The sequence below is a fragment of the Muscardinus avellanarius genome (assembly GCF_963383645.1).
Source record: "Muscardinus avellanarius genome assembly, chromosome: 20".
Taxonomy (NCBI): Eukaryota; Metazoa; Chordata; class Mammalia; order Rodentia; family Gliridae; genus Muscardinus; species Muscardinus avellanarius.
In genome coordinates this window covers 9,032,235-9,056,122 of record NC_137806.1, presented here as the reverse complement: position 1 = coordinate 9,056,122, position 23,888 = coordinate 9,032,235, and the positions used below count along the sequence as shown (strand labels likewise).

At 43.0% G+C, this 23,888-nt stretch overlaps 1 protein-coding gene across 4 annotated transcripts in view; it reads right to left on the bottom strand.

Moving 5' to 3' along the window:
• Positions 1-1,819: 1,819 nt before the first annotated feature.
• EPC1 (enhancer of polycomb homolog 1) overlaps positions 1,820-23,888 on the bottom strand; it is a gene marked incomplete at both ends in the record, with an annotated part of 59,267 nt that continues 37,198 nt past the window's right edge. Inside the window, 13 exons of one of the 4 annotated variants that reach the window (XM_080717043.1) lie at positions 1,820-1,892; positions 7,462-7,825; positions 7,939-8,080; positions 8,906-8,974; positions 9,046-9,164; positions 15,309-15,655; positions 17,041-17,189; positions 17,269-17,358; positions 17,433-17,606; positions 20,722-20,878; positions 22,207-22,355; positions 22,952-23,158; positions 23,608-23,753. In XM_080717043.1, the coding sequence (XP_080573169.1) occupies positions 1,820-1,892; positions 7,462-7,825; positions 7,939-8,080; positions 8,906-8,974; positions 9,046-9,164; positions 15,309-15,655; positions 17,041-17,189; positions 17,269-17,358; positions 17,433-17,606; positions 20,722-20,878; positions 22,207-22,355; positions 22,952-23,158; positions 23,608-23,753 (2,186 nt within the window). The remainder of the gene's footprint in view (positions 1,893-7,461; positions 7,826-7,938; positions 8,081-8,905; positions 8,975-9,045; positions 9,165-15,308; positions 15,656-17,040; positions 17,190-17,268; positions 17,359-17,432; positions 17,607-20,721; positions 20,879-22,206; positions 22,356-22,951; positions 23,159-23,607; positions 23,754-23,888) is intronic. The other 3 variants (XM_080717044.1, XM_080717045.1, XM_080717046.1) reach the window with 3 other exon arrangements.

Here is a 23,888-nt window from a genome sequence, read left to right as displayed (position 1 = left end):
TCGCAGGTTCGTGACCAGCCTCAGCTGCTTAGTGAGGCCCCCGCAACTTTGTGAGACCGACCCTTTCAAAATAAAGGAGGGCTGAGGGTATAGCTCAGAGGTATGATGCTCCTGGGTTCAATTCCCAGCACCACAAAGATAAAACAATAAGGACAGGATCCAACCACCGCCCTGCCGCCTGGTCTTCCTAGACACGGCACCTGCGTAGCCCCCTCACGGCTCCCTCACCCACACCGCACCGGCCGCCTCACTTCCAGGGCCCCATCATGGCTGGCACCTGGAGCCCTTCCTCGACCCCCTGCCGGCCCTGCTTCCCTCCTAATCCTCAGCAATTCCTCTCCCGCCATGAGATCATAAGCTCCATGGGTACAGGGACCCCCCCCCCCTCCACACACACACACTGTTACAGGACCTAAAACAGTCCCTTGGGTAGCTGTCCTTCAGTAAATGCTGAAAAAAAAATCTGAAGTTATCAACCCCCTCCCCTTCCCTTTATTGAACAATTGTAATTAAACTCACACAGAAGTTCTGGGGTTGAAAATAAAAGCAAAGGACCACTACACATTAGTCTGTCAACATGTAATGCCCTGGGTTTATTTTGTGAGAATTCTATCACAATTTTTCCAGGTGGGATTAAAAACCTTAAGGATAATGTATGCCATTGGACTGGGCATTCAGACTTCGGTACTGACAAAGCACTAGTAGTAGTCTGTTAAGTACCATTCTCTTCACAGAAGAGAGGTCAAATATTTCCAAAGGAAGGCACCCGATATTTGTGGTTCTGGCCTTGCAGCCTTCTGGAGAATCTTAAAAGGAACAAAGCTGGCTGGCTGTTTTTAGAAACTGGAATGATACACGTAGAGCGATCACTGCGTTCTTCTCCCTTATATCCTTTTTGTAAGAACAAGTAAAGAATGAAGTCTTCTAAACAATTCGACAATAAAAAAGTACATTTTTTTGTGCTAAAAAAAGGGCAAGACAACATAAACTCCAGTTGGAAGGACTCCACTTGCATACGTGATTTACACTTTTTGGTGTGGAAGGAAATGGACTACTGGGCTGTTGTACAGCAGCAACGTAACATTAGTGCTTAAGTACCAGCGGCTCCGCAGCGGGCGGCGGGCGGGAAGATTCAAGAGACTTCATTTAGCTTGCTACTTGTCCTATGGTAGTAGACCAGGAAGATCCCCATTAACAGTACATTCCCCATTTTAAAAAACTGATGCCTTTTTTTTTGTAAAATTCTGTTATGTATGTCACCATTTTTTTCACATGATACACAGAAAACTCAAGGACCCAGAGGGAACCAAGTTATGTTATACCATTTACAAACAAAATACCAAGGAGCCCACAGCTACCTAACACACTTACTACAGCACAGGAACCAATGAAGGTACAGTGTACAAAAACTGTAAACACGGCACAATAAATAGATAAAACAGCAGGTTCCGCACCATGCGCATGATGTGACGACATTTCATCTCTGTACAACCTCGTCTCACACTCTGTGTTGCAGTTGACCTCCCCCCCCCACCCCAAGTGCAAAGCATCACAAATGAACATCTCTGTATTCAAGTAACATATATACAAGGGTATTACAAATATGCGGCACTGTACAGATCATTGCTGTATTCTTAATTTACAGATGTTGATTTTTTCCTATTAACAGTAAGAAAAGAAAACTTGAAGCATGAGAGATGGGCATCGCTGTCGAGTCCCACAGCGCGCAGGGAGCATGCGCTGCCTCCCATCATCCCTTGCGTTCAAATGCTACTGATGCATAGCACCGAGTCGAGTCCTGCCCGCCGCTCCGCCGGAGCTACGTCACCTCCATCGCCACTGTGCTGTCTGCTATGGTGTTCAGGGCTGGCTTCTCCGATTCATGATTTTCCCTGTGGAAAAATTCAAACAATTACTCTTCTGTAACAAGTAAACTTACCAAATGAAGACTATCTTCCCAATAAAAAGCTTACTTTTAGTAACAGGAGGAAATGACACTTCTGGGACAAGAGAAAAATAAACCTTGATGGTTTATTATCAAGAATATACAATAAAAAAAGGCTGATGTCTACTATAAATTCCATGGCCAACTGTTTTACCAATGAAACCAAGGTGTTAAAACACACAAAGAGACTTCCGGGAAGATGGCAACCGAGAAAACAACCAATCTCCATTACCACAAAATCAGCGCCTTTCATAGCCAGAAAACACCATCACCAGAGAAACAAAAAAATCACCAGGCTCCAGAGAGAAAGCGGACTCAGAACAGAGCTCAGAGCCACAGAGGAGATACACCGGCCTCACGCCCAAGGACGTAGCAGCAGCGCTCTACTGACGGCGGCAGCGGCGAGTTCACCGGACGGCCACAGCAAGCCGAGGTGAGCCGCTGCGGAACAGCCAGGCGGGATCTTTCGGCGCAGGGAGCATCTAAAGCTCCCAGTGGCTGAGCTCAGCACACGCTGCAGGGACTCAGAGTGGAACTCAAAACCAGAGAAGAAAAAATACGCCAGCCTCACGGCCGAGGGCGTGACAGCGGCGCCATATTGCCACCGGCGGCAGCAGCAGTGAATTCAGTGAGTCCAGTACAGCTACATCTGCGTACTCAAGAACAGTGAGTCAAACTGCGGGCCACAGAGGAGAAATCCCAGTACTGTACTCCCTGGGACTTGACCCAGTGGGGGAGTGGCGGTGGCAGAGATATCACACCATAGGAGAACGTGCAACCTGGCACCCCCCATAGTCTAAAGCAGCCTCTATCGACTCCCTGGGTCGGAGACTCTGTGATACAACCCAGTAAAGGAGTGGTGGGGTCTGAGATACTACAGACTCGAGATCCAGAGCACCTTAAGTGAAGTCATAGTGACCCAAGGGAAGAACCCAGAGAAGGCACAAACTTCCGAAATCATGGGAAAGAGGAATAACAATGGGGCAATGAATGCCCACAACCCCACAACATCAGAACCCGATAAAACAGAAAATCAGAGATTTCTAGAAGATCAAATCAGGAAAATAACTGTAGAAATAATAGAGGTGCTTCGAAAAGAATTCAGAGAGAGCCAAAAAGAGATAAAGGATGCAATTAATGAAGTAAAGTCCTCAATTCAAAGCACAAACAACCGATTAGAACACATGGAGAATAGAATCTCGCTCTTAGAAGATGATCATTCCAAAAATGAACGCATAGTTTCTAATCTAGAAAAGAATATCCGACAGCAGGAATCTGACATTGAAGAAATATGGGCCCATTTTAAGAGAGCTAACCTAAGAATAATTGGAATAGAGGAGGGAAAAGAAAGTGAAACCAAAGGGATCAACAATCTCTTCAAGGAAGTCATAGCAGAAAATTTTCCAAACATAGAGCAAGAGGTTGATATACAGATCCAGGAAACTTATAGAACTCCCTTTAGAGAGGATCGGAGAAGAGGATCCCCACGCCACATAATTGTCAAAATGACCACTGTGGAAGCCAAGCAGAGAATCTTAAAGGCAACAAAAACAAAGGGCCAAGTGACATTGAGAGGCAAACCAATTAGAATCACTCCAGACTTCCCAAACCAAGTCATGAGAGCCAGAAGGGCTTGGAGTAACATATTCCAAACTCTGAAAGAAAACAACTTCCAGCCAAAAATTTCCTACCCAGCAAAACTTTCTATCAAATTAGATGGAGAAATAAGAAGCTTCCATGACAAACAGAAACTGAAGGAATTTATGTCTTCAAAACCAGCGCTAGAGAAAATACTCAAAGAGATTAACTACAAAGAAGAAATAGGTAACACACACCAGAACCAGAGAAACAAGATTTCCCATCCAACAGACAACTAAGATTGGTTATCTGTGGAGATTCATTATTTATGTTAGTCTTTTACCTATCTCTAAATTGTATTGTTTGCCTTTATTGTTGTTAATTTTTAGGATGTCTAGTTGTAATATTAATATACCTTCAGATATAGCATTTGGAAATATTTTATCCCATTCTATTAGTAACTCTTAAATCTGTTTACATTGTCTTTGGATATACATTATTTTTTATTTTTTAGGGAGTTTGTATACTCTTCTGTTGCCTGTGCCATTGAAATCATATCCAAGAAATCACTGCCAATTTCAATGTTGTGAGGTTTTATGACCCAGATTTTCTTCTAAAAGTTTATAGTCTTAAGATTTATATTTAGGTCTTTTATCTATTTTGAGTTAATATTTGTATATGGGATTAGGTAAGGGTCCAATTTTATTCTTTTCCATGTAATTATTATTTTTCAACAATATTTAGTTAAAAGATTATTATTTCTACCACCAAATATTCGTGGAAACCTTGTCAAAAATAACTTGACAATATAGGGAAGAATTTAGCTCTAGGCTTTTATTTAACTCCAATGGTTGATATATCTGCCTTTAGAACAGTACTACACTGTTTCAATTATTGTAGCTTTATATGGTTTGAAATAAAAAAATATATATCTTCTAGCTTTGATCTTTTTCAAGATCGATTTGGGTATCTAGAGTCCATATTCCATATTAGGATAGATTTTTTTTCTGAAAAATAAACATATAAATATATGATAGTTTCACCTAAAAAAAGTAGAAAAAAAATATTCTCTGGTAAGAAAGAAAGCAAAAAGAAATATTGAAATGTTATCTTTAAGTCATCACAAGCTTGGTATCAGACAAATGAAACTGTTATGTGAAATTATCATTTTTAATTTTGGATAAATTGCTGTAATACTAGATGTCAACCACTAAGCCAAGCATGGGAAGGAGGGATGGGGAGAGAATGGGGTGGGGATCGGGTGGGGGCTGACTGGGCGATGTGTGCATGTATGTCTACAAAAGTTTGTATCTCACTATGATGTATGAATACAGTGCACCAAAAAAAAAAACAACAAACACACACACACACACACACACACACACACACACACACACACACACACAAAGAGCTCTCAACTTTTGGCAACTGTAGGTTTACTTTCCTTCTATATTAAACCTTTAAGAGTTTAAGACAGGAAAAAATATGACTAAGGTTCATGTCAGGACTTTAAGCCAGCGTTCTAACACGTGCTAGTTGAGTGGACAGCTACCGAGCTAGGACTCAAAACAACAGGAGTCGCCGGGCGTGGTGGCGCAGGCTTGTCATCCCCGCGCTTGGGAGGCGGCGACAGGAGGATCACGCAGGTTCGAAGCCAGCCTCCCTGGCTTAAGAGACCCTGTTTCCAAATAAAAAGTATAAAAAAATGGGTCTGGTAGTGTAGCCCGGAGGTAGAAGGGTTTCCAGGAACCCCCCACCCCCCAAAAAAGAAGAAAAAACAGGAGTCGAGTTTTATAGGGCTAAGTGCTTTGGATTTCTCTGGACCCTTTTCTCCATCATTTAAACTAAGGGACAGGGTTATAAAAACGTCCTACACATTCCAGATGCCCATGGTTCTGTAATTCTACAGCAATAACAATCAGGAGGCTGCAGATGTGAGGTCAGAACCACAGCAGACTGACTCGCGGACGAGCCCGTGGGGCTGGCCGGGCCACGCTTGTGCACAGCAGGCGGGGCTCACGGGCTGGAGCGCAGTACACTCTGCCCTTCGGCCCTTGCTCTTTCCTCCGGGCCACTGGGCCTGTTACCCGCGGGCCTTCAAACGCTCCGGCGGCCTTTCCTGCACCGCACATGCACCAGCCAGCTTCCCAAGCCTCGAGGAAAACCCGTGTCCTCCCAACTACTAAATGCGCCTGGCTCTCGACTCTGCGTCTCCATTTGCCAATTTTTTCACCTCCAACCCTGATATTATTTTGGACATTCCCAGAAATCCCCTGGTGTAAAAAAATTTCTCCTTGTATTAGATTTATAGTCATCATTTATACAATTAATTTGACAATCATACAGTGCTTTAAGATGCCTCTAAAATAATTTTCATTATCTGCAAGTTTTGTTTTGGGGTATGTGTGTGTGTTACTGAGGATGGAACCCAGGGGCATTCTACCCCAAGACCTATTTCATTTTATTTGAAGCAGGGTCCCACTAAGTTGCCAATGGCCTCACTAAGTTGCTGAGGCTGGCTGCACACCTGCAGTCCTTCTGTCTCAGCCTCCCTAGTACTGGGGTTACGCATGTGCCACCACGCCCGGCTACCTGCATGGTCAACACGGGCTTTTCATGCTTTTTTTTTTGGTGTGTGTGATACTAGGGACTGAACCCAGCCAGGGCATTCTGTCTGAGATACGCCCTCAGCCCTCTTTTTTTGTAACGCAGGGTCTTGCTAGGTTGAAGAGAGTCTCATTCAGCTGCTGAGGCTGGCCTTGCACCTGGGATCCTCCTGTCTCAGCCTCCAAGTACTAGGACGACAAGCATGCACCCCACACCTGGCAACTCTGCATACTTTTAAGCTTATTTTCTAACTAACCTAAAAAGGTTTCTGTTTTATTTCTCCCCTAGAACTTTGGGGGGAAAAAAAGCATTATTTTTAAACGTTAACATTTAATAGGCTTGATTAAAAGTCAACCTAGCAGGAATTCTGTCTCTGTGTTCATTGCATTAAGAGCAGATCACGATACCAGTGCTGGTGGGTTCTATAACTTCTATTTACACAAGGAGCTATGGAAGGGATCACACACGATACCTTCTACAGGGAAGAACGTCCATCCAGAGAAGGAAGAAAAGGGGGGACTTGATAAGCTAATGTTTCAAACCACACATGCGATCCTCCTCACTACACTTAGTTCATTCTCCACTAATACATACACATACATCTGGTACTGAGGATTTAATGTAGGGCACTCGACCTCTGAGCCACACCTTCAGCCCTATTTTTTTTTGTTTGAAATAGGGCCTTGCTAAGCTGCAGAGGCTGTCCTTGAACCTGTGATCCTTCTGTCTCAGCCTCCCAGGTACTAGGTGTTAAGTTGGGTCCCTCCCCTCCCCCACGTGATCTTGTAACGGGAACAGGGGGTGGAACCCAGAAGGCGGAGCCCTGGAAGCGGAGATCGTGAGACTCCAAACATCGCGAGGCAGACTCCAGAGGTCGCGAGAGAACCGGCATGCCTATAAAACGTCGGCGCCTCCGATCCACCGTGTGACTCAGTCGACCAATCAGGACTACGCGCAACTCTCCAGACGCGGCCCATCGGTCTCTCCCGCCCTCTCCCACCAGGCCGGCTGACTTTCTGGAGGGGGCCGGGTTGGGTCCAAATAGAGCAGCGGTCTCTGATGACCCGGTTGGTGTTTTGACCTCCCTCCTAAACTCCTTAACTCTATTTCCAACCTTTCACTAAATCGGATTCCATGCGTGCCCACCACGCTCGGCTTCCACTAACACGAACTCACAGCATTTGTCTGCTTAGTTCTGGTGTCACTTCCATGCCCTGAATATGTAAACGGGGAAGAACGGAAAAGACAAGAGAAGCAGGCAGACAGAGACACCAGGGGATTCAAGCTGGACGTCATTTTCCAAGCAACGTAGGGTGAAGGTAACTGCTCACCTTGGAACTGAATCTACAGAGGATGAAGATGGGACCTTGGACACTTGACAGTTCGCTGCAGCAGCCAGCTTTAAGGCAGATGAAGGAACAGCACTTAAAGTCCTAGGTATATGTCGTGCATTTATTGGGGCAATAGCATTCACGGGGGCCACGGATGGAGGTACAGTTAATCGCATCTTGTTCCCAATCAGAACCTGAGTGGTTGCAGAGTTGGCAGCCGTGCCCTGGTGACTCAGTGCACTGTGGGAACCTGAAGTCTGTGTGGTATTTGAAGGCTGTAACAAAGGTGAACCTGCCGTCGATGGACTCGTGTGTACAAGTGCCGTTGGTGTACCACTACTGAGGTGTAAGCCCTTGTAGACTCCTGCAGAGAGAAAGAAAGAGGCGTGTCAACACAGCGCAACTGTGAGGTCCGGACACAAACAGGCCACGCAGATGAAAGCAAAGCCGTCTGTTTCTAAATGTCTTCGCCCCTACCTGAGGCCGGGAGGACGCCGTTCACCCCAATCCCGAGCACCACGTCGTCCTTCACCTTGAACCCCATCAGCTGTTCTGACGTCATCAAAGCGGAAGCAGCAAACTGTGCGCTAGCAGAGTCCAAAGTCTTGGACACAAAACCCTAAGAAGAAAATACGAAGGAAATGGATTCAGTATAACAACTAGTCTCAAATTAGTACCAAAGCCACAAAGACATGGCAAAACCATCTGCATACAGACGAGAACGTCCAGCCACTGAAATCTCTTTCTCTTTTGACAACTGTATGTTCAAGGAACGGAAAGTAATCATCCAATGGTTAGGAGTTTTGATCTTTGTATGTGAGAGTATATGTGCAAGCCAATCGCCAAAACAACCCGTTATTGTGTGGCAAGAGCAGGACTCCAACACAAAATGCCAGGTGAGATATGCTAGCCAAACATTTCAGTGACTTGCAAACACAGAGGGAACAAATGAATATGTAGACTTCTTTCAATTACCTTGCACACACACACACACACACACACACACACACACACACACAGGCATTTTTGGGATAGTAAGGTAACTATCTCCTAAAAAACAGAGGTAACAAAATATGATATCATAATTTAACTTAAAAATTGAGAGGCCTCAAAAATGAAGTTTTCTTACAAGACATTCAAGTTCTAGCCTTTTAAATGTGTCTACATTGCAAGTATTTATCATGCTTTATGTTTAAGAGTAATCTCTTTCAAGTGTGAAAGAGGTTATTTGGGTATAATTAAAAAAAAATCTTAATAATAAAATGCCCAAGATAGCCAAGTTAGTGGATGGGTAGGCGGGCGGGCTAGGGTTATTCACTAAAGAGGCTCCATTTACAGTTGCAGGTCAGACTCTGAGGACAGCATATGCTCTCCATGTCGTCCACCCGTGCTTTTTATCTTACTTTTTAAGATAGGGAGCAGAGGCTCCAGCTTCTATACTCACCTGTAACATTCTTTCTGAACCCTGCACATTCAGGCGAAAGCCACTTTTCTGCTGGTTAGATGCAAGGTCTGTGCACCAGGTGGTAATTAGAGGTGCGCGCTGGTGGGAAACAACGGGGGTAATCATAAGGCGGCCCTCACCTGTGGCGTGCCGGCAGCGGCGCGGCTGTCCGCGTGCTGCTGCTGGGTCTGTGCGAGCTGCTGCTTCTGCATCAGTGCCAGCTGCTGCTGGTGCTGCTGGTACTGCTCGGCTGTGAACGCTGGAAGAACATGGAGAAACCCTCAGGAAGACGCACAGCTGCCGCGCGGCGTACACGGCTACAGCTACAGCATCTGATACAGGCTCACGATCCTGCCAAACACTGCTTCCAAGTGGAAATTTCAGCTTTTTCCTACCACAGTTAACAAGAGCGGCATGGATTTAAAAAAAGAAAACTCGCTTCCTGAACTGAAGATAGGAAAGAGGTCTGCCCACTTCCCAAGCTTCGACACCATTATCTCTGTAAGCCCATTAACAGCTGCGCTAGACAGGGTGGAAAAGCAGTAGCAGCTTTTAAATCCAGAGATTTGGAACTTAACTTGCACTAAAACTGAGAAGAAATCTCATAATCACATCCGGTCTCTATTGTCTCCCTATTACCGTCCCAATGAATTGAGGTGATTCCTAATAGCTTCCACTATAAATACCAACTTCTACATCTTTTATAATTTTAATCATTATAAAGATTTACTTGAGAAAGTTGTTGGTTTATTACTTTATTACCTTTTCTTTCTTTCTTTCTTTCTTTCTTTCTTTCTTTCTTTCTTTCTTTCTTTTTTTTTTTAAGAACCCATCCTTTACGTTTAACAGGTAGAAAAGAGGCTCCAATGTTAATTAATTTTCCCCACCCAATTAACCCACCTGGAAAAAATCCAGTCAATAAGAACGGAGTTGTCTATGTTGATTTACTGTACAGAGTGATGTCTGAGGAAAGACACTGTGTTATGCTACTTATGTGTGTCTATGGAGAGCTCAGTTCTAAAAAACAAACAAAAAAATGTTCACTCATTACCCCCCAAAAAAGCGTGTGCACTTTTTAAAAAGGAAACCTTTTTCTTTTTTTGCCAATTAAAAAAAAAAAAAAGAAAAAAAAAAAACATCCCAAAAAACAAAACACATACAATCACAATACACCTGACTTAAGAGGCTTCTTTAAGAAGCTTGACATGTTTGAGTAAGAATTACTTTACAACAAAAAAGTTATCGCATCCCTGGATACCAGGGAATCTATAAATCACACAAATGTCTTCACTCTCAAGTTTGATGTTTTCAAAGTACTTTCACCTGTTTTGTTAACTAGCTGATAATTTCATTAGAATATTACATCCAGTTTTATAATTTTCACTTATAACTCATGAAGAATCATTTGCTATTCCCCAGGACACTGTTTCTGCCTAGTACAACTGGTAACAAATCCCACAATATTGTGAATGGATGAGAAAATCATGAACTAGCATTCAAGAAGGCATAAGCTATTCATGTCCACGCAGGCTCTTATATTTGAACTGAACTGAGTTCTTCAACTATTGGTTTTCTTATTTTATTTATTTTATGTCCGTGCCACAAATCTGTTTAATCAACATCTTTCCCTCAATGAGCTCCTTTCTTTTTCTACCACGCTTGGAATCCACAAATCTGCAGGCAAGACTGAGAGCAGGATGATGCCTAAACACTGACATAAAGTAACTGTCGTCAACACGACACTTCCATGGAACAGATGGGTTGGGTCGAAAGCTGCAGAAACTCTACAACAATTAATGCTGTCCTGAAAATCCTCATAATTAACAGAATATTTATCCTCATCTTAAAAAATCTCTAAGTTAATTGTTCAAACCTAGAAATCCTTAATTCATTAGATAATTTTATCTTTTTTTGAGATGTACACTTTAGCTGTTAAGTTTGAATGTACTGCTTCAGTCTTGCCTTTTCTAGTAAGAAATGCTTAGTAAAATTTCCAGTTTAAAAAAAAAAAAGCTATTCGGGGAGAACTCAGCCACCTTTCCCCTTACTTTTTATTTTAAAACAGGGTCTCACTAAGGCGTGGAGGGCCTCTAAGTTGCTGAGGCTGGCCATGAACCTGCAATCTTCCTGCCTCAGCCTCCCAGGTCATAGATATTTTTAAAAAAATGGGACATTTTTAGGTCAGCTCATTACCCATCTAGAAAACAGTAATTTAGTATTCACTGAAGATCAATATACAAAACACCATTTACGTGAATTAAGGTATTTTTTGGTAGAACTTTGCTGGTGTTAGGAAATTTTGCCTGGATGTTTCTGGTCATTTAAAGTTTTGTGACTCAGTCTCTTCCTTTAAATATGAAAGAGATTAAATCAGGAGATCATTGTGGTCCCTTATTTCTTCAAGCCCAAAAGATGTGTCAAGGAGCGGAAAAACCTGGACTAAGGGAAGGCAGTAAATCTGGACAAACACAATCTGAACTGGGTGTATGTTATCATTAATACAGAAGAGTAAGAAGCAAGCACTGAGGTCACGGCACCACTATAACTTAGTCCACAAAACGCCAAAATGGGAGACGAACGTGACCACACTCCCAAATCTCTACGCATGGACTGAGGTTACCAGGGTAGAAAAGGGAGTTATCTGCCTCCAGATATTGGGGTTGTAGTCAAATGTGTAATTCATGCAAAGATGGACGACAAGTCGGTCATTTATGGAAAGACAAATCTAGAATCAAAAGTGTTTCACGAAACCAGAAAACAAGGCCGAGATCAGGACATTTCCGGGGCCACGTAGACATTCAGTAGTGGGAAACGGAGGGGACAGAGCACAAACCCATGAGCTTTGAAACTTAGAAACACAGAAACAGATTCTGTTTTGGATGGAATTTTATAAGAAAATGCTGGAAAGCTGAGCATGCTGAGCTGGGAGCTGGACCAGGGGAGGACACCGTGTGACTTCCTTGTAACTGGGCTTGAACCCAGGGATATTTACCTCTGAGTCACACCCCAGCTCTTTTTAATCTTCACTTTGAAAGAGGGTCTTACTAAGTCGCTGAGGCTGCCTCGAGCCTGTGGCCCTCCTGTCTCAGCCTCCCGAGTGCTGGGATTCCAGGCGATGACAGTAGTTTGCACATTTGAAGGGCATTATGATGTTGGGGTGCAAGTGTGCTACAGTGCTTCCACAGGAAAGCACAAATCTGTAGGTTTAAGTCTAGGGAAGCAGCCTTTCTAACCCAGACCCTCAAACCAAAAGAACTTGACCACGAACCCTGACCCAATTTCCCCGCAGCTCCTGTGGCTAGAACAGACCAACACAAGTTCTCAAAGCGAGGTGACAGGCGCTCAGAGGAAGTACCTTCAGATTGCAGCTGGGGAAGATGGAGTCTAGATCATCAACTGGCGCACTCTGTTTAAAATACGCAAACATAGCCTGGCTTGATGGCACACACTTGTAATCCCAGTACTTGGAAGGCGGAGGCAGGAGGATTACTAGTTCATGGTCAGCCTTGGCTACTTAAGTGAGACCCTCCGCAACTTAGTGAGACTTAAAAACAAAAACAAAAAAAAAAACCAGTTCTGTTTTCAGTCTTTCTGAATTATAAAAGAACTCTCATGAATACTTAAGTCAATGAACACTATATTTTCAAAGATCCTATTCTACATAAAAACAAGAAACTTTATTTGGAAACTGTCCAAATCACATACTAGCCATTAAAAATTAAAAATAGCTGGGCGTGGTTGCGCACGCTCGTAATCCCAGCATCCAGGAGGCTGAGACAGGAGGATCGCGGTTCGCAGACTCAGCTACTTACTTAATGAGGCCCTCCGCAACTTAGTGAGACCCTGTTTCAAAAATAGAGAATAAAAAATAGGGCAGAGGGTGTAGCTCGGAGGTTGAATGCCCCCGGTTTCTATCCTCAGACTCCCCCCCCCCCAAAAAAAAACCAACTTCTCCTTTAGTACTAAAACACGGTCCTAGAAATTTTAAATACATGTTCAGTCTCTCCAAGATCCTCAACAACACTTAATCACTTTCCTACACAGTGCGGAAAGGTCCAGACTCAGTAACACTGGCTGAGGAGGCTCCTAGCCTGGGCCCGCAGGACAGGGCCCGGCTGTGACTCGGTACACCAGGAGGGAGGGAGGCGAGCTCAAAGATGCCACGAGCCGCAGCAGAGGCTCTCTAGCTGGTGTGGCTAAGACAAATGGAATCTTGATGCTTGTTCAGAAAAGGGAGCCAGGACCGAAGGCACCACTATGTCACTTTAAGTATAACTTTAATATTTAAAATGATAATTTTGAAGCACAGCATGGTGGCCCATGCTTATAATCCCAGTACTTGGGAAGCTAAGGCAGGAGGACTGCAGTTATGTGGACAATCTCAGCTACCTGGCGAGGCCCTCAACAACTTAGTGAGACTCTGTTTCAAAATACAAGAATAAAATAGGATTAGGGTGTAGCTTGGAGGTAGAATGCCCCTGGGTACATCCCCAGTACCACAAATCAATCAATCAATAAAGTAAATGATAATTTTTGCTTAAGCAGCAGGAAAATATAACAAGAAACTAATATTTAACATGATTCTGAGGTCACAAAGTCCAAGTCAAGCCTTGATGATGCCTTGAGAGCCTCCTGATGGAGGCTTCTCTTTTGATAAACTCAACACAACCAGTGTTTTCTGTACTGGTTTCTTTGGTTTAAGTACGAGATAAAGATATATGGTTTGTGTTTGGGGCCATGCTGTATGAAAAATGTTTTTCTTTGTAAAACCACAATTACAAAGAATTGGTTAACCTATAAATGAAGATGCTTGACCTATAAATGAGGAGGCAAAGCAAGGGACCCTGTAGAACAGGATCATCCTCCTCGCCCATTACAGATACTCTAGAAAATACATTTCTTCCTGTATGACATGTGAACAGCTAAATTTCCATCCCCCTCAGGGGCCTGCAGTCAGATCCACTTAATGTAACTGCACTTCAGCTTACAGACGGTAAAGAGGAAAGCTTTAGGTCTCTAATAATTGCAGACATGAAAGAATAAACAGTGGCTGCCCTATACTGTAGATATTTCTTAAGCATATAGAAAAATCGAGCTAAATTTCAGAGGAAATTGAACACAACAAATTATAATAAAAATTAATGTTAACCTATCTTTTAAAGTTGTGTTACAAACATAGGGGAAAGGAGATGTAAAAGAGATTATAAGGATGCTAAAAAATTTTCTCACCTAACTTTGGTAATGTTCACTGATAAACAAAAGAGGAAGTTTTACAATTGACACTGATATGCCTACTTAAGCAGCATCGAAATTAATTTCTTCAGGACAGTCATACACTTTGATTTCTCTCTTTTTAGGGGCAGAAGATATAGATTATAAGATATGGCTGTTTTCTCTGAGAAGTCTCGAAAATTTATATCTATTTTTGGTACTGGGGCTGAGCCCATGTACATACTAACGCCAAGCTGCCCCCAGCCCCTTTTATTTTTTACTCTGAAATGGGGTCTGAGTTGCTGAGGCTGGCCTCGAACCTGCCATCTACCATCGCAGCCTCCCAAGTACTGATATAACAGGTATGTGCCCACGCCCAGCCACAAGTCTCAAAAGAATCTTATACAGCTCCGAAAGGTTAATTATCAAAGAAAACTATTACAATTTTACACTTTGAAAATCTCCATACTCACACTATTTATGTCTTCATATTGAAAAGTTTCTCATTTTGTTTTTTCTGAAGGCCTTTAAGAATAACAGCAGGTGTTCATATCTAAGGTGGTTCTTTAACTGTAACTTTAACAGGCTTTCAAAAATTCGTATTTAAATTACCTTAAAAGCTGAGCAACATAATTTTAATAGCGATGATAATCTATATTCCTCAAATACTGCAGACTTGTGCTTTCAATGGATTATAGGAACATTTTTAGAGAGCATTTATTTTACATACATTTCAAAATACATAATAAGTAGCTATTATCTAAAACTTTAAAAATTTTAAAATAATCCTTTAAACTCACATATTTTCCTAAGTTTAGTTTCTCTCATAAATCATCCTGAATTATTTTGTCAGCATGTAAGTTATGTAGACTTACTAGATAAAAGACTAGAAAAGTGTTCAAGTGTAAAACAGTAACTCAGGGTCCATTTTCACTTCATTTAATTTGAAAATACAGCAGATGAAATGTTATGGTTCAGAGCGCACCCAGGAAAACAAATGCCACACTGTGGCAAGAACCGCCCTGTGGGCGTTTTAAATGAAGACACACACACACACGAGCTCCTGCACCACAGCACTGAACCAGGCTCACGTGAACACTTCATTGCTTTCTAGGCACCAATGTTACAGACCACACCTCACACCAACGGGCGCGCCCGACCCCGCAAAGAGCCAGGCCCCGGCGACACGTACCGCAGTGTGCGGAGCCGCTGCCTTTACTCTGCGCGGAGGTGCCGCAGGTCTGGGTCCCAGGGTGTGCCGCTCCTGTCCGACTTACGCTCCTGTACAATTTTCTACTGGAGAGCTCGTCATTGTCACTGTCCTGTACGGATGGCGTCCGAGGCCTAAAATGCCGCCATCTACATGATTTGATATCGACTAGTATCTGACTGAGGTCTTTAGAGAAAGATCTGTCCGAGGTATTTGTTTCTGAGGTATTGGCAAACTGATTGACTGGAGAAGGTTGTGCGGAAAGCATTTCCAAATCCAGGTGGCGAAACATCCTGTCATAGTCTGAGTGAGCTCTGTCCAGTAAGACCCTGTGAGCGGTAAGACATGCAGCATTAATTTAAAACAGCTATTCAAAGGTGATATGAAAAAAGATTTTTCTTTCTCCTCCAACATCCAAAAAGCTGAATAACAACATAATGAACATTTAAAAGCTATAAATAGTTGATTATTTCAGTATTTGGCTCATTCAGATCAAAATCTCAATTTCTGAAAAAGGTATTTTTTTTCTCTGGCGGTACTGGGGATGGAACCCAGGGGCATTTGACCTCCAAGCTACACCCCCAGCCCTATTTTTTATTCTTTATTTTTTATGTTTTTATTTTTTGGTGGTACTGGGGTTTCTGGAAACCCTTCTACCTCTGGGCTACACTCTCAGACACCTATTTTTTATATTTTTATTTGGAAACAGGGTCTCTTAAGCCAGTGAGGCTGGCTTCGAACCTGTGCGATCCTCCGGTCTCCGCCTCCCAAGCACGGGGATTACAAGCGTGCGGCACCATGCCCGATGTTTATTCTTTATTTTGAAATAGGGTCTCACTGAGTTTAAAAGGGCCCCACTAAGTAGCTGAGGCTGTCCATGAACCGCGATCCTCCTGCTCAGCCTCCTGAATGCTGAGATTACAAGCGTGCGCCACCACGCCCAGCTCAAGGTTCTTTTTTTAAAAATTGTTTTTCAATCAAAGATTTTTACTTTTCTTTGTCCTTGTGTGCTCTGCAATTTATTTCCTCCCCCACATACAAACAATGCACATAAAGGCACTTAGATAATGAAGGCGGTGTATCGCTCAAGGAAGAACACAAAATCCTGACCAACAGGAATGTCAAGTTAGGCCCATGCAAGGATCCTTTGGGCTGAAAAGTTAGATAACCCATTAAATTAGTTAATGTGACAGTTCTTGCCCTATTAAATCCTTCTCCCAAAACTTAAAAACTTTTTATAGCTTCTTGAACACAATATATAAAATCACGACTGATACTTGTCTGCACCTTTTCTGAGAACTCCCTCTCCTGAAAATTCTATCCTTTGATAATTTAACCGAGGTTTCAATCTTGGGAAGAAGAGCTGATTCGTGTGGGATCCACTAGCACTTGTGGAAGCTACGGCTAAGAACCAAGCACAGAGGCAAGAGTACTAGCCAGCCAGGTGCTGGGCACACGCGTATCATCCCAGGACGTGGGAGGCCAAGAGTAGGATCGCAGGTTTAACACCAGTCTCAGTAACTTAGCAAGACTCTTACCAACCTAGTGAGACCCTGGTCTGAGGCAAAAGTAAAGGCCTGGGGGCACTCTGGGTTCAATCCGTAGAACCCCCATCCCAATTTAGCCAACAAATCAGTTAAGGGCACAAAGGAACTGAGTCTGATGACCCTACTGTACAAACTGCCCCTATGCTAGGAATCCCAAACCTGCTTACCGTCCACCGCGCCCAAGCCGTCTCCGTGCAAATCCAATGCACCTTTCGGGAACGGTGAGCGTGGTTAAGCAGTATCTGTACCGCACATCCCCTAATCCTCCGTCTTCAGGACTCGTCCAAGGCCAGTTGCCAGTTTGGTCTAAGTGAGGCTTAAAAAGAAATCCAAATTATTTCATTTCATCACTTAAAGGCAAACACTGCTACTTGCCTACGAAGCCTGAAACTTACAGCGTAGTACTGACAGCCAGCTTTCCTACGGAAAGCGAAGGGATCATCAGGATCATTCTCTTCCTCAGCTTCCGAAGAGCCAGACAACACCTGTAGACGCAACAAATGAAACCGGTCAAGCACGGCCCCCGCACGCTCGCAGACACACTCGCAGAGACACTGACCTGGGAGAGAGGCTCTTCATCTGAGCTGGGAAAGTCATACTGATTGAGATCTTTAGCATTAAAGACTGGCAGTGCAGCAGGACTCGTCTGCTGAGGAGCAGCAGCAGACGATGGTAAGACTTTGGGCTTCTTTTCGTATTTCCGTTTCGGCCGGATAAGATCAGCTTTGTCTTGCTGCAACAAAGATGTGAATTAGTTATAATGCTAGAAAATATGTTCTAAGGCCTTACAGTTTTTTGAGAAATCGAACCAAGAAGTTTATTGCTATGATGAGGGCATTCTTGTTCACAAGAGACAGGACTCATCTTTTTTGGTACTGAGGACTGAACCCAGGGACATTCTACCTTTGAGTACATCCCCAGCCCTACTTTAATTTTGTTTTGAGATGTGGTCTCGCTAGGCTGATGAGAGGCTCGCTGCTCTGGGCTGTCCTGGACCTGTGACCCTCGGGGACAGCACTCTTTTACCTAGCCATCTCACAGCCTGTGGAGAGTAGGACTGTGTCCAGACGTAGTCCTAGAAACAATTTTGTTTCAATCAAAGTAAAAGGAGGCAAAACAGAAGCTCCCCAGCTTTTGAAATCCTATAACTGTGATTACTATTTACTACACAGGCTCCTCTCATTTTTCTTAATTTTCTATGAAAATTCTAAGGAAGGAGAGAGATATGTCTAATTGTTACTCTCAAGCAGTAACACATCAGTAGAGGAAAAATGATAATGAGAACAACTTTATATAGTCACAAAGCAAACGACAGGGAACTGTCAACAAAGTGGAAAGGGAAGCTACAAAGCTGAAGAATTCCAAACCGTGAAGGCCGGCCTCCTGGAGGACCACAGCTTTCCAGAGGGTTGGATGCTGGTAGTGTCACAGGTCACAGATATAAAGTCATTACGCTGGGGAAATGCCAGAATAAAATAAAATGGACACCAGAGCAGTTGAGTTGACAGAACACAGTGCGGGCGAGAAATGGGTAGCCAGATGAGGGCAAAGGTCAGGAGGAGGACTGTGGTGCAGCAGGGGTAGGAGAGGCAAGACTGTGTCTGTCAGCAAGATAAAGATCAGGCCAAGAACCACCGGAAGTAAATATGCCAAGTATTTTGGGTAAGTCATATGTAGTTAATGGCATTATGGTTTACTGGGAAAAGTTAGCTATTAAACTATAAGGTATCTCTATAATTTCTATACTAAGAGGAAGGACCCAAATAAAAGACAGCTATAGCTTTTTATTATAAGGCTACATAGCTTTTTATAGCTATGGCAACAAAAACATTATTTAAAAGTTAAGACTGTTATTAAATGGTAGTTTTCTACAAATTTAACTCAAAAGCTCAATCTTACTCAATAAAATTTGAAATCCAATTACTTATACTACAATAAAATGATCAAGATAATAGAAACAATCCCTGTAATTGACTTGGAGGACTCTGAAGTATTTCATATGTGAAGGCTCACGTTGCTGACGTGTGCAAAGTACGAAACAGGGTCATTACAAGAGTTTAATCTTTAAACATAACTGAAGGGTAACACTGCAGTGAGCTAGGGAGCCACGCAGGGTTCAGGATGCTAAAAGTGAGGGAATGCCCACTAAATTATAAAGACAGGGCCAGGACTAATATATGCAGAATTTAGATCAGGCATGAATATATATTTTTTTGTGGTACTGGGGATGGAACCCAGGGGCATTCTACCTCTGAGTGACATCCCCAGCCCTAACTTTTATTCTTTAGTTTTTTTTTTTTTGGGGGGGGTAGTGGGGTTCCTGGAAACCCTCCTACCTCCGGGCTACACTCCCAGACCTATTTTATATTTTTATTCGGAAACAGGGTCTCTTAAGCCAGCGCGGCTGGCTTCGAACCTGCGCGCTCCTCCTGCCTCTGCCTCCCAAGCGCGGGAGCCACGAAGCCCAGCTACTCTTTAGGTTTTGAAACAGGGTCTCACTGAGTTGCAAGGGGCCTCACTAAGTAGTTGAGGCTGATCTCGAACCGCAATCCTCCAGTCTCTGCCTCCCGAGTGCTAGGATTACAAGCGTGCACCACCACGCCTGGCAGATTAAGGATGAAATTTTAGTTTGCCTACAGTTGATATATGTACATAAATAAAAGGAAATATTTTGAAGTATGACCCTAACTTTTTAGATTTTCAAAGTGAGTAACTCTGTTGTTCTGATTAACTTCCCAACACTGTTTAAACTCAAAACGTCCACGTTTCTCTAAGAGTCCCTGGCACTGCTCTCAACGATGGACGCTCGGGCTGCGGAGGCATTATTCTAAGTGGCATGTCAGGGTGGCCTTAGGTTTGAACTCTCCGTCCCGATAAAAACACTTGAACATATTACATGATATGGGGGAACATAAAATCGATGGCAGACTCACTCACCCCTCAGACTAAACTGGTGAGCTTCGAGTTTCACGATACATTTCATACAAACCTACACAGATACTGACGCCCTGGCACACCTCTGTCAAGGAGGCGCCGCTGAACTGCCTTCTTTATCCCCTCGGCTGCTCTTATTTTCCCTAACTTTAACCTTCACCATTGTGAAGCACGGGCTTCAGTTCTAATCTGCTGAACTACTCCTATTTCTAAACCATGATCTACACGACGAACTACTAGGAAGAGACGCGGGATGTCCCGGTGTTCTGCACCTCACGCCACGGCCGCGCTCACGGGGCCGGCTCTCCACACCAGGACAGCGTGGAGCTCTCCCTAAACCCCCACAATTTGCTTGGATTATTTGAACACCCGATAATCCTACAACTGGTAAGGTATTTTGTTTATGTTATAGTAACAGATATTCTCTTTATATGGAAATAACAGAACCAAAAAAAAAAAAAATTGTGACTGCAAGCTTTTGCTTGCCCCCCTTTCTCCTCCTCCTCTTCCTCCTCTTCCTCCTCCCTCCTTCTCCTCCCTCCCCCCCCCCTCTCCCTTCCCACCCCTCTCTGCTGTACTGGGGATGGAACCCAGAGACATTCTACCTTTGAGCTATATCCCTAGCCTATTTTTAAATTTTGAAACAAGGTCTCACAAGGTTGCAGAGGGCTTCACTGAGTAGCTGAGGCTGTCCTTGAACCTGCAATCCTCCTGTCTCAGCCTCCCAAGTACTGGGATTACACCACGGCCGGCTTCTGGCTAGCTTTTCTTTTCTTTTCTTTTCTTTGTAATATGCCATAACCATTGAAGCTTTGCTGCACACTTCAGGATAGAGATGCATTTTTACTTTTTACTCTCTCTCACGAGAAATTACTACCCCATTATCAGACAGTCATCACAAAAGGGGCAATCACCTTATTAACTTTAAACTCCTTCACATCCATCACTTCCTGGTGTTTAAATTGACTGCTGTTAGTAATCGGGACAGGGATAGCATAAGCAGGCTTCATTGGCTGTCTCTGCGCCATGACCTCAGACATGATCTCTCCACTGTAGTCACCCAAATGATACCTGAAATTGGAAAACAGGAAGTTAAAACTGTGAATTCAAAGAGCACGCGGTGCTCTGCTAAACATACCGCAACCACTCTAATTAGCTAATGCACCCGCTGGCTCGGAGCTGCCTGCGTGAGGTGGGAGGAGATTACTTGCGACCTGCTCTCTGAACCAATTTTAGCACAACGCACTGTGACCGTGCTGTACACGAGGTCCCTAGGCGCATTCATTTTATACCCCTCGATCACCATATAAAAACGCACAATATACGAAAATGCACACTTCTTGTCAATTACTCCTAAATAATGCTGGGGGGACAGTAAGTTTTTAAAAGTTACTTTTATAAGTCTGTATCCTTATGACCATCAGTAATGGACTAAAATATAATTGTAGGCATCAAGTGCACTTAAGGTAAGAGTCACTTAAACCGTAGCATCTGTGGACTGTCTACTCAAATGGAGATTAAACGAGCCCTTTGGTTCTTTCCTGTGTTCGGCTCACGGCCTTTTCTTGGCACGTAACGACTGTGGGAAAAGACAAAAGGTGTACTTTAGCGTGACAATCTTGGCGACAGACTTGGTGGAGAAGCTGAAATTAATGCCTAAGCACTCGGGAGGCTGAGACGGGAGGATCATGGTTCGCGGCCAGCCCCAGCTACTTAGCGAGGCCCTCCGCAACTCAGTGAGACTCGGTTTCAAAATAAAGAATAAAAAACTGGGCAGGGGTTGTAGCTCGAAGGTCAAATGCCTCTGGGTTCCATTCCCAGACCCGCAAAAAAAAAAAAAAAAAAAAAAAAAACCTAAAATAGTGCTGAGGATCTGTGGGCTAATTAGAGTTGCCTATACTATAAAACTTTTCTGAAAGAAATTTCACAGTGATTTTCTTCGGGGTCGGGGCGCAGAAGTAGGGCAGTGAGGCCTGAAGTGTTCACTGCGCACCTCACTGAATGGCTACTTGACTGGTAGGATTTATGGGCTTCCCCCTCCTTCTTTAAACTTTTAATTAAAAGCCAAGTATTAAAAAATGTGTGTCTCTGTATGTGTATATACACATAACCAGTATTGGTGGGAATAAAACAGAAACTTAAGAATTGGCAAATATTTCCACATAGGCTCTCAACACAACTCAAATAGGAACAATAGAGATTATATTTTACTGTTAGCTCAGTCACTTTTAAAGAAAATACATAAATGCATGTAAAATTATCATAGCAGCACATTACATAGTTAGTCTCTATTATTAAGAGATATTTCTGTAATTACAGATAACGGCTTAGAAAAGAAATGAGCTCAATACACAAACTTGCTATTATCATACTTGCGAATGCTACTAGGATGATTCTACCTCTTTTCCATAATCTCCAGTGTCAGGTGCAGCAGCTCCCGCTTGCTCTTCTCTCTCCTCTTTATCATCTCTAGGATGGTGACGGCTCGGCTCAGATCGCGGCGCAGCTTGAGCATTTTCTCGTAAGAGGCTTCATCATTTTTGCGATTCTGCAAAGTTGTTTAATGTGAAAATAAGTACTCCTAGTGGCACTGATCCATAAGAGTGTATATATTTGAAGAGTTAAGATATATTAAAATATATAAGCATACTCCAGGGAGTATGCTTCACCCAGAAACCAATTTTGTCTGTGATTTTTAAGTGGCTTAACCTTAAAATACTGTTAACAGTTCCATAATTATTAAGGTCAATTTATTTTAAATTAGATTCTTTCATTCTAACTGTAAAGAAAGTAATATTCAACATGTAATCACAATGTACAAGTAAAAAAAGTCACGCTTGAACAAAACTAATTACAGAACTAAGATACTAATGACCACAAAGATTCTTACAGAGAAAAAAATTTTGTGTGTGTGGTACTGGGGGTTGCATCCAGGGGCATTCTATTTCTGAGCTACATCCCCAGTCGTATTTTATTTTTATTTTGAAACAGGGTCTTGCTAGGTTGATGAGAGTTTGACTACTTGCTGAGGCTGTCCTCAAACCTGAGATCCTCCTGTCTCAGCCTCCCAAGTACCAGAATTACAGGTGCACGCCACCATGCCCAGCTGAAAATAAACTTTTAAAAATCCACAAGTTCACTTACTTTTCGAGTCTGCATTTTTTCAGTACGTCTTCTAAAAGCCACATAAGGATCATTTGTGCTGGAACCGTCTCTCTTTTCTTGTTTTACTGATGGGATAAGAGATGGCCCTCGACAGCTTTTTCTCTTTTTAATCCAGTATTCATAGACTTCTCTAATTAACTCATCATCTTCTTTTAGCAGTAGTTTGGCTTCTTGAAGACTGACTGGCTAAATGTAAAACCATTATGTCATTGTCATATATAAGACGGACGGGGTTCAACAGCAGCACGCCTAAATTTAAACGACAGAACCGGCACAGCGTCGACCTCACAGACTCACGTCCAATCTCACACGGCAGCCACGACTGGCGCCCTGTGCACAAGCTTCTACCTAATTTTCACAATAATCCTATTAAGTTTATCGCCTCTATTTTACAGAAGGGGAAACCGAGGCACAGTAGGATGCAAACATATTGCTTAAGATTGCATAGGTTAACAGCAATCTTAATTATTTTTTAATCTAAAAATCTTAATTAATCTTAATCTAAAAGGCAGAGGTGAGATGTAACTCATGCCTTTCCGCTCCAAAGCCTGCTTCTTACCCCTTCAATAGTACTGTCCCCATGAGAGACGGTTACGCAGCATCTGGACACACAATATATACAAACGACGTTGTACCTGCTGACCACTGCCTTTTTCTAGACGGTCAATCATTTCCTCAAACTGCAATGGGCAGATGTCCATTTTCTTTTTCAATTTATTCACAAATACTTCATCTTCAGAATCCAAATCATAATCAGGCTGCTCAGCATCCAAACTAAAAGCTAACAGAAGAAACCGTAAGCCATTTACTGTGAATTCACCATAAAACCTCTCAGACCTCAGCGACTCAGTGAGGCTCTGTGCAACTTGGTGAGACCCTCTTTCAAAAATAAAGAATAAGCCAGGCCTGGTGGCAC